At 38.4% G+C, this 18,009-nt stretch overlaps 1 protein-coding gene and 1 long non-coding RNA gene across 2 annotated transcripts; one reads left to right on the forward strand and one right to left on the reverse strand.

Moving 5' to 3' along the window:
* Positions 1–1,194: 1,194 nt before the first annotated feature.
* Positions 1,195–1,980, forward strand: LOC141813975 (E3 ubiquitin-protein ligase At4g11680-like). Its single transcript, XM_074701979.1, has one exon. The coding sequence runs from the start codon at positions 1,408–1,410 to the stop codon at positions 1,945–1,947; it is 540 nt and encodes a 179-aa protein (XP_074558080.1). The 5' UTR covers positions 1,195–1,407; the 3' UTR covers positions 1,948–1,980.
* A 7,082-nt stretch (positions 1,981–9,062) lies between these two features.
* Positions 9,063–11,498, reverse strand: LOC141812923 (uncharacterized). Its single transcript, XR_012600368.1, has 3 exons — positions 11,303–11,498; positions 11,111–11,195; positions 9,063–9,250 (listed from the first exon to the last, which is right to left on the reverse strand). It is a non-coding gene; the product is annotated as an uncharacterized LOC141812923 (long non-coding RNA).
* Between the last annotated feature and the right edge of the window lie 6,511 nt (positions 11,499–18,009).

An 18,009-nucleotide genomic window follows, 5' to 3' on the forward strand; every position in this document is an offset into this window, starting at 1 on the left:
CTTTTTGATATGGCAAGCATGTAATAAATGCCAATATTTGAATGATGTCCCCAATGTTGAGATGATGTTTCATAAGATTTAGACGCACATTTTTCGCTTCACATGTGTCTAATATGTATCTTCTCATGTGATATATAAAAATCATTTATCTTCCTAAAAAATGTTATAGAGACTTATCCCTAAGGGTGCGGTGATAAAGTACTCAAAGGAGCAATAAGAGAATTATGGTTTAAATTTCAATAGAATGAATATCCTAGAAGTTGACTTTTTGAGTTTGTATAATTTGTACTCTAAATTTATGTGGTAGACGAATCAGAAAGAAGATCATCTACCTCCAAGATTAATCGAGTAAAACTTAGACAAATAGACCATTAAAAAGAAAAAGAATATTCTGGGGACTATAGGATTCTTTATATTAATCATAGATTGAGTACTATAAATAGAATATCTCTCTTGATTGATTGGTAGATCATCCAAATTTATATTTAAGTTTTTAAGTATGCTAAAACATTAAGTAATATTTTTCCCTCTTAAAATTTTCTAAGTTCTTTGCTTGCTAGAGTTACACTTAGTATTTTACAAGAAGAACATCTAAGTGCTGCATGTTAATTTTCAAATATGATAAAATACTAAATAATATTTTTTTTCCTCTCAAACTTTTCTGAATTCTTTGCTTACTTGAGATTTGAGATACACTTAGCATTTTACAGAAAAGAACATCTAAGTGTTGTAGGGTGGTTTTCAAGTACTGTAAAATATTAAATAACATTTTTCTTGGTTTGCTTGAGTTACCCTTATCATTTTACAGGAAAAAAATACGAAGTGCTGCATGGAGCTAATATCTAACATGACACAGGGCTGTGGTGGATCAAGTCGATAAACTCTAATGGTATTGTTTATTTTTTTTTAATAAAAAGTGAAATTTATCATCCAACGATTTTATATGATTGATTTTATAATCATCTATAAGAAGATAAATAAAAAATATATAATTAATTATGATATAAGAGTGCATTGATTCAGCTTCATCAAAATTTAATCTACTTGAATAATTCAAACTCAACTATACCTCAAAAGTCTGATAGTGTTAACCAGCTCAAGCCATACGGAGACTAGCTACTGTTCACCCATAAACATAAACGTAGTCCGGACATTGGGACATATTCGTTCCCGTGGTTCGCGATCCACAGGTCTGGTCGCGTGCAGTAGGCACCCGGTTACGCGTTGGCTTCTGTTGCTGGTTCTGCAAAACGAGAGCCACGTGAATTCTGAAGATATCATTCTTCCTACTCTCTCACCCTTCTTCCGTCTCGATTTCGATCTACATGACTGGAAGCAATCGGATCTGTCAGTTATAGGGAAAGATTTCCAGCTTTCGTACCTAATTTCTTGTATTCGATCGTTGGGATGGCTACATCGAGCCCTCCGATCTCCGGTGCTGTCTCCGGCGTCGACCCTACCCCATTCCTCGGCATCCGCAACGGCGGACGCCGCTCCGGACGTGGTCGGGGCCTCCTCCGCGCCGCTCGGTTCCTCCGTCGGGCTAGCAGCCGTCATATGATGAGGGAGCCGTCGATGATGGTGCGGGAGACTGCGGCAGCGCATCTAGAGGAGCGGCAAAGCGACTGGGCCTACTCCAAGCCCGTGGTGTTCCTCGATATCCTGTGGAACCTGGCCTTTGTGGGTGTCGGCGTCGGAGTGTTGATCATGAGCAAGGATGAGACGCCGTCGATGCCTCTTCGGTTGTGGATCGTTGGGTATGCGCTACAGTGTGTGCTGCATATGGTTTGTGTGTGTATTGAGTACAGGCGTAGGCAGATGCCCGAGGAGTCTCATCTGGACGAGGAAGAAGGCGGGAGCGGAAGGAGCTCCAACTCAATTTCAACAAGTGCAATAGGAGAGGCTGCAGATGATGAACAGGGTGAGCAGGAAGGTAGTACTAGGTAAGGGCTTGCTCTCCATTCATCTTAAATTTAACAATTAATCAACATCGGTTTCCCTTCAAGCTGTCTACATGCATGTTTAATATCATTTTTTATTTAATCACATTGCCTCATTGACGTTCCAATTTCATGTCAGTAACGTTTTGCCCTTCTACTCTGAGAACAAAGCTAGTCTTATTTAGTGGTTGAAGCAAACTCCAATTGAATGGTAACTCAAAATTATCATACAAAAAAAAGAAAAAAAATACTATAAAACACTGTCCTAAAGAATGTCCCAATGTGACATTTTAATCCTTCACATTGACGATTGAATAGAATATTTGTCAATACAATCGAGCTATGAATACTATCACTAGGAATCATGCCTTTTGTGTTACAACCAAGAGGTAGAGATGGCTATAAGGTAGATTTGGGGGGAAGGGGGTTGAATACCATTTCTACTTGTGAGGTTAACTTACAAGCATGCAACAGAAATGAAAACAAAAGAAATTACCAATATTAACTCACACATTTACATGGTTCAATAGTCCTAAGGCTTCTACTCAATGACCTATAATCCTTTAGTAGATCATTCCTGAAACCCCTATGTATTTTCTGGAGATGAGAAACTTCTTACAAGCTTTTAGTAAATTATTAGGTGACCTATAAATGAGGGAGAGAATTACAATAAGCATTAGCTTCAAATCGTTCCATCTTATTTCCCTTAAATAGGTCTCCAATCTCTTTAGTTGTTGGCTATTATTTTGCTATGCTTGCATAGAAAATTGTTCATCTTATTACCATCAGTTGATTGATGCACGATTCGATTGTTATTGCATAGCTTTTTTCCATCAAAAATCTTTCTCTAACTTTTCTACTGTATGTTAATCATCTGGATTCTTTCATTAGTTGATTGATCCTAGTTGACCTCTCTAGTCGACTAAAGTGCAAACAGAAACATTCTATTTTTTAGCCAAGCAGCCTGAGTCGACTGCCTAATTGACTCAACCACCGTCAGTTGACTGAATTAATTTCTTAGTTGCCTGACTTTAGTAGCTCTAAACATAAACATTTTGTTTCGCTAGCTAGAGTCCTCAAGTCGACTACTTAGTCAACTCACCCACAAGTCAACTCATCAATTTACTAAATTCATCAAGTCTGCCTAAGTTGAGATTCAGACTCTCCCCTTAAATACGGATTTTTCAATTCTTAACTCACTCAACGTGCCATCCTTCAAAATCTGCCTATATAGTTTGCCTCCATAGGCATAATTGCACTCCTGTTACTCTCATCCTATAATCCCTTAGATGTCCTAGGCCAGGCTTCTCTGGTCTCCATGTACCTCGATCCATCGGGTATCCAACCGACTTTGTCTATGCCAAGTAGTCTCCATGTGTATTTTACCAAGTCCTACATGACCAAATACACATCAAATACCAAGGTAATTTCAACTTAAACTATTTCTCCAAACATCAAAACTTGTGATCAATCCTAATCACCTAGAGGCAAATTGCACCAACATTTATACCTTTTAGAATAACAAAAATAGACAACAAAATAAGTATACATCTTGTAGAAAGAAAAAGTGAAAAAGAAAGAAAAAGCTTGCTACACATAATGACTTAGAATAGCCATTCTTGCATCATTCTCTCCCATAAACTAAATTCAATTCATCATGTTGAGTTTTCAATGTTAGCAGGGTCCATCTGTTGAATTATCCATGTGGCAATGACCCTAATTATGTTTGATTACATGTGTAAACCACATCTATGTGACAAAACTAAAGGGTTCTATAAAAATATCTATGAGTAGGTGTAAAAATATCTATGGATGTAAACCACATCTTATCCTGTCCATTCTTGTATGTCTGTGCATCCACCTTAACATTTTTATTTCTGCAACTCTCATCTTTTGTTCATGTGCTTGAGTTATAATCCAACATTCAACTCTATATAATATAGCAGGTCTAATCGTGGTTTTATAATTTTTTTAAATTTTAGAGGTACTTTACGATTACATAGAACACTTGACGTACTCTTTCATTTAAATCATTTCGTTTGTATTTTATGTAAAATATCTCTCAATCTCTCCATCATTTTGCAAAAATGATCCTAAGAACTTAAAACTCTCTGTTACAAATAATTCGTCATCTCGTATCTTAATAATTGTCTCATTACGTCTAATATTACTAAACTTAAATTTCATATATTCTGTCTTTACTCTACTAAGTCGAAAATCTCACATCTTGCGTTTTCCTCGAATATTCGAGTTTAGCATTTACTCTTTTACATGTTTTATCTACCAAAATAATATCATCTGGAAACAACATGCATTACGGTACCATATCTTAGATATGCCTAGTGAGTTTATCCATGATTAGTGTAAAAAGATAGTCACTTAACACTGATTCTTGATATAACTCTATTTTTATGGGAAATGCTTCGGTTAATCCGTCTGAATTTTTCACTTTTGTTATTGCATCCTTATATATATCTTTAATTAGTTCAATATATATTATGCTAACACTTCTCTTTTCTAGAATTCTTCATATTATTTTCCTTGGGGTTTTATCATAAGTTTTTTTAGGTTGACGAATGCCATATGTAAGTTTTGCTTCTGTTTTCGATATTTTTTAAGTAGTTGTTTAAGAAGATGTATAACTTTTATTGTCGACACTTCAGACATAAATCCAAATTGATTTTCGATCATCGTGGTCTTTTTCCTTAGTCTTTTTTTTATTACTCTTTCCCAAAGTTTCATAGTATGACTCATTAGTTTAACACCCTTATAGTTTGCACAATTTCGTACATCTCCTTTATTCTTATATAAGAGAACTAGAATACTTACCCTCTATTGTTTGAATATTTTTTTTAGTTTTCAATATTATGTTGAATAACTTTGTAAGCTATTTAATACCTTGTTTCTCTAGATATTTCCATGTCTTTATCGGAATATCATATAGTCTAATTGCTTTTCTATTTTGCATCTCATTTAAAGTTTTTTTTATTTTTGAAATTTGAATTTTACGATAAAAATTTAAATTTTTATACTTATTCGACTTATTTAAATTATCTAAGTTAAGTTGGCCACCTAAATCTTCATTAAAAAATTAATGAAAATATCTTTTTCATCGCTCTTTTATTTCTTCATCATTTATTAATACTCTATTACATTCATCTTTAATACATATTATTTGAATAAGATCTCTTGTTTTCTTTTCTCTTGCTTTATCTATTTTGCAAATGTCTTTTTCCCTTCTTTTGTATCAATTTTCAATATAAGTGTTGAAAAATTTTATTATTAGCTTCCTTCACTGTTTTTTTGGTCTCTTTCTTGGATGTTGTATATTTTTTAAGTTTTTCTCATTCTTACAAGTATATGATACCTTATAGATCATTCGTTTTTTCCTTCACTTTTTTTTTATTTCATCACTAAGATTTTTTACTTGGTGGTGTACGTCCCTTTGACTCACTGAGTACACTCTTGACTATTATTTTTAACTTTGATACTGTTAGAATATTTAGGAATAAATATCCTTTTTAGGATAAATATTTCTTTTAGAATAATTCTTCAAGAATAGGTACCTATATTTGTGTATAAATAGGGGAGCTTATTTCTTATAATATGAATAAGATTTTCTGATATTATTTTCATATGGTATCAGAGCCAGAGGATTTAGGTTTATCCGCCTAACCCTAATTCTTTCTCCTCTCTCTCTCTCTTCGCTGTCGCCTTCCGCGTCTCGACCCATGCGCACGTCTGTTCCTCCCTATCTCGCGAAGCCTCCCCACTCTAGAATGTCGTTGATCAAGGAAAGCTACGTCGCGGCGCCACCTTCGCTTCTTCTTCCCAGCTTGTCTTTCCAGCAAGCGACGCGCCGTCTTCTCCGCCAGCAGTGATCGAGTCTTTCCCTTCCGGTCGACTGCAAATCCGAACGCGCGACGTGCCGTCTCCTCTGTCAGCGACGACCGAGTCTTTCTCTTCCGGCCACTGCAAATTCGAACGCCTCCGCCGCCTCCTCCGGCTGCGCTCTCCGTCGCGCGCGAAACCAGCCACCTCCTCTTGCCGCACTCTCGTCGCGTCGAGGAAGACACGACGTGAGCTCTTTTGTGCTCGGGCTCGGGATCACGAGAAGCAGCACATCTCCTACTGCAGCGACTAGTCGCAACTAGGGCTTTCCTGTGTTACCTGCACACTTAAATTAACTCATCAATAAATGTCATACACTTAACTTGAACCTTTTTCCATTATTAAAACTAAGGTTCGATCATCTGGTGCTTTCTCCATCAATAATCTCTCCCTTTTTGATTATGACAACCTAAGTTTCAAGTTAAAAAAATATTTATAGTGAAAAAATAAACATTGAAGTAGTTATTGCAAGTAATAAAGTAGTTATTACAAGTAGTCAACAAATTTTTGACACCCCCTATTTTTAGGACTCCCCCTGATGTGCTTGATTTTAAGAAATTTTTTTTGAAAATTTTCTTCTCTCCCTCTAAACTTGATATGGTTTAATTTTGATCAACTTAATGCAAAACCATTCAAGTCCTATTTTAATTTAAAAAAATATTTTTAAAAAGTCAATACTTATTTTTTAAAAGAAATATATTTTCAAAAAAATATTTTGAATAACTTTAGAAATTGAAATGTTGTTTATCTCTCCTCCTTTGACATAATTAAAAAAATAATCACATTTAAAAAATAGGTGTGCGTCCAAGCATGTTATATATCAAAAAAATACTTAAAAAAAAAAATCCTTTTTGGACAAATGTACAACTTAGGTTTTAGCTAACTACCAGAAGATAGTAGTTTGACCAAATTGGTTAAGTTTAAGTATATCATTCTAGTTAGCTTATGCTAAGCATAAACACTTAACTTGATCCATTGTTTGTGTTTATAGCTCAAGTTTTGGTTCGATGCACAGACTTAACTATCTGAAACTTAGGCTAGAACCCTATGCATCTCACACTATTCTAGGTTTCACAATACACAATCAAGTTATCTAGTGTGCTTTGTGAGATGCGTCAACCTAGATCTATAGGTGTATGATTTCTAGTGGAGAAATCTAAACTAGGGCCAAAAAGTTTCTTCTTACTTTTGAAAGTCAAAATTTGAAACTAAGTTTTTAAAAAATTAAAGCAAACTTTTAAAACCATTTTGAAAAACTAAGTAATAATAGATTTAAAAATATGAGTTTTTGAAAAGAAAGAAAATTTTGATCTTAATCTACTAAACATAGTCCTAATTGCAAGCAATTATTCAAACATGATAAATGAAATGCTAAAAATAGAGAAATGTACTAGTAAATCAAAGTTTCAACAATAAGGTAATATAAGTTAAAGGAAAAAAAATCTAGGTCTACTGGGGAGGTGGCTGAGGATGACCCATGCTCCAAGATCTGAGCATATCCATCAGCTCAAAATGCCTAGCCCTATTCCTCTCCTCTTGACTTTAGAACTGACTGGTCATAGACTGATGGTAAGAAGTGACTAACTCGTGCAGACAATGGACTACCTCTTTAAGTCTGATCACTCTATGCTCTAGAGTGATAGGAGGTGGAGGTGGGGGGAGATGTTGAAGGTCAGCTAGGTCAAGATCATTGTCCTCCTCCTCGACGGCTACGGTTGGCGGTGGCTGAGGCTGGTGCCCTCGTCTCCAAGATAGAACCCTATCCTCAGCTATATGTACCCTAGATAATGAAAAACTCCTAGGTCCTAACATGTTAAACTCATTAGCTGGTTTGACTTCACCTACGGTGAGGTCAAATCCAAGTGATGCTAGGAGCGATGTTAAAATATGACAGTAGGACATATGTATCCTCCTACTGGTGGCAATCTCAGATGAAAAAATGATAGCATGAAAAATATGCAAACTAATGTCTATGTCTAATCTATGAAGTAATGCATATAGAAGAAATGTATGGAATGGTCGCATCATCGTGACGTCCATGGTGGTCAGGGGTCAAATGCAGGTAACTAAGTCTCTGTATAGGACATAGTCCTGCACTCTAGTCTAATATAAGATAACTGGATCACTGTGGAAACTCTCTCCTTTCCAAAGAAATATAAATGCATGAGGTCTAGGATGATATGTGAGTAGGGATCCTCAAAAAGTACATCCCTAGGGGGTAGCAGGAAAATGGGCATGATGAATGTCTAAGTTCTAAGTGTTCTCTAATGACGGGGGGGGGGGGGGGGGGTGATATGATGATATCCCTCCCCACTACCTCGATGGAATCAGTTAGATTATCGATCTGAACTAGGTTATTGTACAACTCGACACATAAAATCATGTTAATCAGGCTAGTACAATATAGTAGTTGTTGAAGGTCGTAATGCTCTATGACCTCCATGGATGGTATGTATGATCGTACATATATATCTAAAATGCAGGAGTACAAGTATCAATGATGCAAACTTAATCTTATGTTCCTCAGAGAGGAACCTGGGGTCTGTACTAGGGGTACTAGAGGTACCAGCCTCAATAGTCTTCCTCTTAATCCTAATACATAAAATAAAGTTTTAACTAAGAAAACATTAATTTAAATTATTTTAGAATAATTTTGGGGGCTTGCCTAAGCATTTTCGGAGGAGAAATAAGAACCTGAAGATCTATACGCTTGGCGACGACACGGGAAGACAGGATTTTTGAGGTTAGAAGAGGTTTTGTGCGATTTGGGATTGTGGGGGTTCAATCTCTTTTATAAACCAATTCCAGGCTTCTAGATTAGAATCGGGGCGCTCGGATTTTGCTCCGGGGTGTCTCGAAAGAATATCCAAGTGCCTTGATTCTAAAACTGAGTGCGCCTACGCAAAATCATGGGCGGTGTTCGGGAAGCGGTTCGGGGCGCTTGGATTTTCAATCCGGGCATTCATATAAGGTTGGACCAGACTTTTAACAGATTTGATGTCACGTCTCGGGAGACGGCTGTCCGAAAAATTTTGACAACATCTCCCCTGTAACAATGACAATTTCCCTGAATATATACATATAAAGGCCAACACGGCCACAATCCATATATCACAGATGCATAACATATACTAAACTCTAAGAATAAGGCACACACGACCACAAACTATTAACCTAACATATGTACAAAAATCAAAACGTGTAAATGACAAATCCACATAAGATAGCAAAAGTTTCGCAGCAGAAACATAATCAGATCCACACAACAAATAAGCACATAAGTACTTCACAAGTCCACGGATAAAATCCACAAACCAAATACAACTGGAATTTATACAAACCACCACACAAAATCTCCTGCTGTGAGATGGAAGCAGTCTGGCAGATCTCCAAGCTCCAAGTACAATCCTATCTACTACCTGGGGAGAATAAAAGACAACCTCGAGGTCTGAGTAGTGAATATTAGATACTCAATGGAATATAGAATAGAAGTGCACAACATGTATATATATATCAACAGAGATAACAAATGGATACAGTCTCTACAAATGATATATAAGGAAAAGAAATGATACAAAACGAAAAGGTCAATACTATTTAACAGGTAATAGGAATCATGGTAATAGGAATTATGTGAATTCAAACAATGCATGTCATGTTATACAATGCAATAATCATATATCAAACAAGTGCAACAGCCACACACAAAGATGCTGTAAACAACAATGCAGTATAATATAACAGCAAATGCATGCAGATATGCAACACACATCACAGGCAACATGCATGGTCACTATCTGCACTCGCCACCCCCAGTCACCCACCCAGTGCAGTGAACTGAGGTGCCAAACAGGACAACTGCACAGGCTCCAACAACTAACTACTATTAATCAAGTAGGGAGCGGGCAGTATTTCAGGAGGGCTATCTAGCCAGTCTTGGTCACACCCAACATGGCGCAACAAATTCTCTCACCCCTGTCCCACCACAACACAGTGTCAGGTGAGTGCCAACAACAACAACAGCCAATAGCCGTCAACAACACCTACTACTAGCATATATATATTATGATGTTTAACTCAGCAATTAATAACTACAACTACTCAGAATAATCAACATGAATCAGGATGAGTCCTTACAAGTCAATGATATAAAATTGAGACTATACAGTCAATGAATAGATCAATCAAAGGTCAACCGACATGTATCAAGCAACGAGTAACACAAGGTATCAACTAGGTAAATAACATAGGTAACAGGAGTAGCAACAAGATAGCTAAAAGCAATAATAATAGATCATCTACTAAAAATGAAGCTTGTAGTGACCAAGCACAGGTTAATGATACAAAATTGAGACTGTACTGGCAATGAATAGATCAATCAAAGGTCAACCGACATGTATCAAGCAACGAGTAACACAAGGTATCAACTAGGTAAATAACATAGGTAACAGGAGTAGCAACAGGATAGCTAAAAGAAATAACAATAGATCATGCACTAAAAATGAAGCCTGTAGTGACCAAGTATAGGATACCCACCTGATCTGACGACTGTTAATAACAAAACCCCCAAAAAATACAAAAATTCTGTGCATAATAGGATCACAAGTCACAGTTCTATGAATTATAAAATATAACAACACTAAATACACAATTATATTAAATTTATAATAAAGTAAATCCTAACCAAAATTTAGGTTAATCTAACACATCCCAATTAACCTAATCCAGAGTTAAACCAATCTAACCATGATTCAATCCACACTAAAATCCAATTGTATCCAAGTAACTTCACTTATCTTTTAAATCCAATTTAGCTAAATCCATTCTTAACTTTAATCGATTTTACCTAACCTAATTAATTCAATAAAAATCCAATTAAACTAATCAACTTCACCATCCCCTTGGTTTACACTCGGATTCAATAAATCAAACCCAACAGTCAACAAATCCTAACTCCATTAATTCCAACCCTTACAACAAAAATAAAAATCAATAGATATATACAGTGACCCCTTTAACAGAGCCGAGACCATCAACATAACCCAACATCAAGCAACCAATCCACAAAATCAAGCACAACCCGATCAATCCCTCACACATGATCAACCCCTAATTCCAAATCCAAAACCTAGCTCTAATAAATTCCAAAATAGATCTATCAAACCCAACTAATCTCGATCAAACAATAACCGGCAAAATTAGTAAAAACCCCAAATCCAAAACCAACCTTCAATCCATGGTCGAAATAAAGCTTAATCAGATTCTAGGAAAGAACTCACCGTAATTCGAGCCGATCTTGCCCTGGATACACTCTTCACTGTCAAAACCTACCGACCTTAATCTAATCGGATCACAGCAAACGAGCTGTGGAGAGGAAAACAATCCAAAATCAATTAAGATTTAAGACACTCCTTATGAAATTATCTCAAGAAACCAAGCACAACCAAAATCCCAGCTCAACATCCCCTTACCGATCACCTCTTCCTCCTGTTTTGCGCCGCCTGTACCACCGCTACTCGCGCGATTCCAACCATTTCCGGCAAGAGCCAATCCCCAACATATCCAACCTCTGGTCGCTGGCGATTCCTCAGCTTCGGCACTGGTGTTGGGGCAGCGTAATCACTTGGCGTCGGCGGAGGAGAAGGGAACAGAGGCCATGTCGGGAAAACAGAGAAGAAGAAATCGCGGAGTGAGAAGGAACCGTAATTGGATTTTTGAAGTCGTCTATGTGGGTTGGGTTAACGGGTTAAGCCCAAGTTCTAAATCCAATAACCCACTAGCTAATTTATTTGGCTATTAATTGGGATTATAATTAACTTTAGGGTTTTATTTTAATTAACATCTTAAATGGGCTTCCTTAATCCTTCCTTAAACCCCAACATCTAGGGTTAATTTGTTTACAAATAACCTCTTAAATTTTTAGTATTTTACATTCTCCTCCACTAACAAAAATTTGATCCTCAAATTTATTATCTTCATACTACAGTATTGAATTACCATAATAATTAAAATCATATCTCATGTAAATAGATGAGGATATCGATCCCGGATTGCATCCTCCAGCTCTTAAGTAGCCTCCTCATCTGTATGGTGCTGCCATTCGACTTTTACAAGTTGAATGATTTTGTTCCGTAACTGTCGCTCCTTATAGCCAAGAATCCACACCGGAATCTCCTCATAAGACTCGTCCGATTGGAAGGAACAGGTACTTCCTTCAGAACACGCAAAGAATAGGGTACATATTTCTGCAGCATAGAAACATAAAATATGCTATGAACACCAACAAGTGTCGGCGGTAAAGCCAGACAATATGCCACCTCGCCAATCCGCTTTAATATCTCAAATGGTTTGATGTAGCACAGAGTCAACTTCCCTCTCAATCCGAACCTCTTCACCCCTTTTGTGGGTGATACACGTAAGAACACATGATCTCCAATAGAAAACTCTAGCGGCCGACGTCTCTGATCCGCATAACTCTTCTGTTGATCTTGAGCTTCTGACATACGTCGTTTAATAACCCGCATAAGATCGGCATCCTGCTGAATACTCTACGGACCACCCAACATCTATCGCTCGCCAATCTCCTCCCACAACACCGGAGATCGACAAGGTCTACCATACAATGCCTCAAAGGGAGCTATCTGAATAGTATAATGATAGTTGTTATTATATGCAAACTCCACTAGATGCAAGTGATCCTCCCTACTACCATCGAAATCTATGACACAAGCTCGCAACAAGCCCTCAAGAGTCTGAATAGTGCACTCCGACTGACCATTTGTTTATGGATGGAATGTTGTACTAAAATGAAGCTCTGTACCCAGTGCCTGCTGTAGTCTCTGCCAGAACCGTGAAGTAAAATATGGATCTCTATCTGAAATAATACTCACAGGAACTCCGTGTAATCTAACAATCTCTCTATAGTACAAATCCGCCAAACGATCCAGCGAATTAGTTAGACGTATCGGAAGAAAATGCGCAGATTTGGTTAATCGATCAACGATTACCCAAATCGCATCATGACCCTTTCGGGTCCTGGGTAAGTCGGTAACGAAATCCATCGTGATATGATCCCACTTTCACTCAGGTACTGGTATCTCCTAAAGTAATCCGGCTGGTCTCTGATATTCAACCTTCACCTACTGATAGACTAAACACCTCACAACAAAATCTGTGATATCTCTTTTCATGTCGTTCCACCAATAGGAGTGCTTCAAGTCTCGATACATACGAGTACCACTTGGATGTATCGTAAACTTAGAATGATGTGCCTCCTGTAATAATTTCTCCTTCACCAGATGCTGCTCTGGAACACATAATCGTCCTCAAAATCGAAGTATCCCATCTGTGTCACAAGAAAACTCTGACTGCTGTCCGGAGCCCACCTTGCTGCAGATGAACTGGATATGCTGGTCGCTAGCCTATGTCGACTTAATCTTCTCCACTAAAGCTGACTGAGCAACCATTGAAACTAGAACACCCTGCTGAGTCCGACTATGCTCCACCATAAGGTTGTCAAAATCGCGAGTCAACTCGGCGAGTTTACGAACTATTATTTCAATTCCGTATTGAATCAGCTTAAAATCGGGCCCCCCTTGTAAACTCGTAAACTCGCGAGTCAACTCGGTAAACTCGATAAACTCGTGAGTCAACTCGGTCAAACTCGATAAACAAAGGAAATCTTTGTTTGATGTTTCCTTTTATCAAATTTGGACAATGGAAGCTTATTTGGTGTATCTATTGGACTATTTTGTATGAAATTTTAAATTTGTCATTTTGTAACTTGATGTTGAAACATAAATTTTGAAAATTTCATATCTTTTCATGATAAATTTTCATGTTTAGTCTTTTTTTATATATGAAAACATGTTGTTGATAACTATGTTTATGCTTTTTTATTAGATATGTGAAATAGTGATTGTTCTTATGAAGTTATGATCAAATATATATTATTTGATATTTTATAACTCTTTTTTGGATTATCTGTAAACTCGTACGAGTTTACGATACGAATTTACGATACGAGTTTGTGCACCCCTAATCGAGTCGACACTGGAATCGCGAGTTTGACAACCTTGCTCCACCAGTCCCAACTCAGAAAACTATCAGACAAGATCAGTAATGGCCACCCACTGACTAGCCAGAATCCCATGAGACTTATGGCTGAGCGCATCAGCTACCACATTAGCTTTCCTTGGATGGTAGTTGATGGTATAATCATAGTCCTTCAGATACTCCATCCAATGTCTCTGTTTGAGGTTCAGCTCCTTCTGCGTGAACTGGTACTTCAAACTCTTATGATCTGCGAATATCTCGAAAGTAACTCCGTACAAATAGTATCGTCAAATCTTCAGAGCAAAGATAATAGCGGCAAGCTCTAAATCATGAACATGGTAGTTCTTCTCATGGTCTTTCAGCTGACGAGAAGCGTAAGCTACCACTCGATCACGCTGCATGATGAGCGTAGGTTATATATGATTTTTAGCCTTGTTTAACGCTCATCTACTTGTAATTCATTGCATATGATCTACTTTATCACACCTTGTTCATTTATTATTACTTATTTCTACTCTTTTGATCGGAGATATACTCTTTGTATGTTTTTAATTGACAGGATGTGATTCAAAACTAAAACGATGCATATTTGATGGTGGAGAAAGAAGTGGAGAAAAGAGACTCACACTGACCGTGCTCATCATCACGAGCGGGTTTCTTTCATAGTAAACATGAAGAAATGGAGGAAAAGGAGCAACAAAGCAAAGCACGGCCGTGCCTACTAGGCACGACCGTGCCTCACATTTCCAGGCTCAAACACGGCCTGGCTGTGCCTAGAGGTACAATCGTGTTCCTCCAACAGATCGAAGACAGTAAGGGGTGGTCGTGCTTATCATACACGACCGTTCCTACTTCTAGAGCAGGACCACGATGGGGTCGTGCCCGCGAATGCTTCAAGGAGAAATTCCACACTGTGTACTCTGTCTGGATAGTTTTGCAGACTTAAAGTAAAATGGACATAACTTTCAATTCCGATTGACCCATAGGCCGTTCTACCTGTCAAAATGTAGAAAGCTTCAAGATCTACAACTTTGATTCAGGGTGTACAGAACGATTACTTCTCTAGGTCATGCTAAATGGCATGGTCGTGCCTCCTGACCACAACCACATTGGGTGCTCTGCCCAAACTGCAGACCAAATTTTGAACCATCATAACTTTCAGCTCAGATGGAATTATAGGTCAGTCCGCCCATCAAATTGAAGATAATTTGATGCTCTACCACTTTAGTTCGGGGTCCAATTAAATAAAAATAGATTTATTGGGTGAAAAACTCATTGAGGCGGAGCCTTATAAACCAAGAAAAATTGTTAGGATCGGTTGGTTCGCTAGAGGGGGGTGAATAGCATTTTTGAATCTTCTTCGATTGTTTCTCTGCAAGAGTGTTAGCGGAAGCAAAATATAATAGAGAAAATAATAGATCAACGCTAACCCGGTTCGTTTACTTGGTATCCACCTCCGCAGAGGTGACTAATCCAAGGATCCACACGCACGCACACACCCGCTGCACTATGAATCGTCTCCTTCTCGAAAACCTCGAAGGCGGAGAAACCTTTACAACCTTTTCGTTCTCCTCAAAATGATGTGAAATAATATTTAGGAGGAGAGGAAGAAAGCAAAGAATCAGAGAACAACAAGTTCTCAAAAGAAGCGCAAAGAGACAAAAGAATGGCAGAATTCTTGATCAGATCTCGAGCAGGCTTCTTTTATAATTCTGCAACATCAGTCGACTGCTGGCAGGGCCAGTCGACTGATGGCTTCAATCGGCAACAAAATCTTGCATTAAAGCGCATTAAATGCTTGCCATCTTTCTCCAACGTTCAAATATCAGTCGACTGATCCAAGACCAGTCGACTGGCATCAGTCGACTTCAATACTCCAGTCGACTGCCCAGTCGACTCCTGTCTTCCTCTGGCTCGACTGATTTTTCTGTGTGCGTCTGATTTATGAGCAGTCGACTGCTGGCAGGGCCAGTCGACTGGTGAAGCTGAAAAATCCCATTTCAGCTTCTCTTGACCTAGACCTCGGCCTTCAAACACCTCCCATAGCCTCGTGCCTTCCCTGGATGCTCCATCATCCTCGCACTAGCCTGAGATGCTTCCATCAGCTTCGTCATGTCAAGTCCTTGCCAAGACCAACCTTGGACTTTTCCTTGCCAAGACTACCCACTTGGACTTTTCCTTGCCAAGACTACCCACTTGGACTTGCCAAGACTTCCCACTTGGACTTTTCTTTTGCCAAGACTTCCCACTTGGACTTTTCCTTTGCCAAGACTTCCCACTTGGACTTTTCTTTTGCCAAGACCAACCTTGGACTTTCCTTTGCCAAGACTTCAAGACCACTTGGACTTTCCTTTGCCAAGACTTCCCACTTGGACTTTTCTTTTGCCAAGACCACGCTTGGACTTTTCTTTTGCCAAGTCTTCAACCTGGACTTTCCTGCAAACTTGCATCACACATGTTAGATCACAAGTATTGCCTAACTTTAAACATGGTTTAGCCAAACATTGAAACTCAATGCACTTGGGGCAAAGATTGCACCAACAAAGTCTTTTGTTATAACATTCTTGTAATGGAACAGATTTTTGAGTTTAGGACATAGGATGAACATTGATGTAATGATGGTGATGTAAGAATTAGTTCATGTTATTTTTTCCTATTCTATGAAGTGTTTATACTTGTTTCAAATATTGTGTGCCTTGAACGTATTTGATGAAATATTTGTGTGAGCGTATATGCATGATTATGAGGGGTAGATTACTATGTAGGGGGATCTTAGGATCGTATGACCGGGGTGCCTTGTGATAGAAGATGAACCTTTAATCAGACTTTTCGAGGTGACCTTTATATGGTGGTAAAATCCCTTAGGAGATAGCTAACGACTATTGATGACTAGGAAGGGGTCCCTTAATTGGGTACTCGGTGACAGAGGGTAGTATACAAGTAGTATTGCTGGAGTGCCCGGTGATAGCGGGAGAGCTATAGAACCAGACTATCTAGGTATCGTCCTAAACTAGTAATCATAGCGTTAGACGATTAATGATTTAATTCCGACAAAGCCTGAAGAGGTCGAGTTGGTATCTTGGTTAGAATCCTCACAAGGTGGTAAACATTGAGAGTAAGGGAACAAACATGAATTAGGGATGTCACCTAGCATTGATGTGAAACCAAAATCCTAGACTTATCCATCTCATCCATAAATCCCCAAGCCAATCTCTCTCTCTACCATATGCAAAATCCTCAGCTTTTCCGCTTCCTTTAGAGTCTAGACAACTAGCCTTGTGATATCACTATAGCTAACAACAGTCCTTGTGGTTCGATATCTTTTTATTACTTAACGACGACCGTATACTTACAGACCTATTAAGTTGTTGGCGCCGTTGCCGAGTACTGTTGCTATTTGCTTTAGTGACTAGCAATTTTAGATTTCGTTGTGGTTATACTTCCGTTTGCGTAGTTTTTATTATCGTAGACTTGTGGATTTATATTTGGCTTGGTTGTGATGCATTTCGATTTATACGTTGTGGTTAGCTAATTCAGATGCATGTGTTCACTACTACAAAAAACCTAATACACAATGCTAGGACGACAACATTTTTTGTAAAAACTGTTGTCTTTTTTTTAACAACGCTTTTAGTCAAAAACGTTGTCTTTTAAAGATCAAAGACAATGTTATTCAGGGAGCGTTATCTATTAGCGCTTTTTTTGGGTCAAAGACAACATAGGTGCCGAAAGTGTTGTCTAATAGCACTGAAAGACAATGGTTTTTTGAAAAGTGTTCTCGTTGATGAATTGGTTTTAGCGCCTCTTTTCGTGCGGTCCGCGACCTGCTTTGGGTATTTCGCCACTCACCTTCTACTCCTTGTGCCTCTCCTCTTCGTCGCATTCTGCTCATCGTGCCTCTTCCTCTCTCGGCGCTCCGGCTAGCTTATCCTCTCTGAATCCCGATCCCGGCGTAGTATAACACATAGGCGGCGCCAGTTTCATCCTCAACGGGAGCACTTTTGTCCACACGCGGTCTTCGTCGCCTTCTCCTGGGGGCAGGTCACTGCTTCGCCTTCCTCTCTCACCCTCTGCTTATTTATGAGCTTGTACACTTCCTCCGAGTTTCAGGTATGCCTTCGAT

Source organism: Curcuma longa, chromosome 20, assembly GCF_044706935.1.
Source record: "Curcuma longa cultivar G26 ecotype Majalengka, Jawa Barat chromosome 20, ITB_CL_G26_1.1, whole genome shotgun sequence".
NCBI classification, from domain to species: Eukaryota; Viridiplantae; Streptophyta; class Magnoliopsida; order Zingiberales; family Zingiberaceae; genus Curcuma; species Curcuma longa.

Bases quoted from the DNA above. Each gene is read 5' to 3' on its own strand.
- LOC141813975 (XM_074701979.1), top strand. From the start codon at position 1,408: ATGGCTACATCGAGCCCTCCGATCTCCGGTGCTGTCTCCGGCGTCGAC.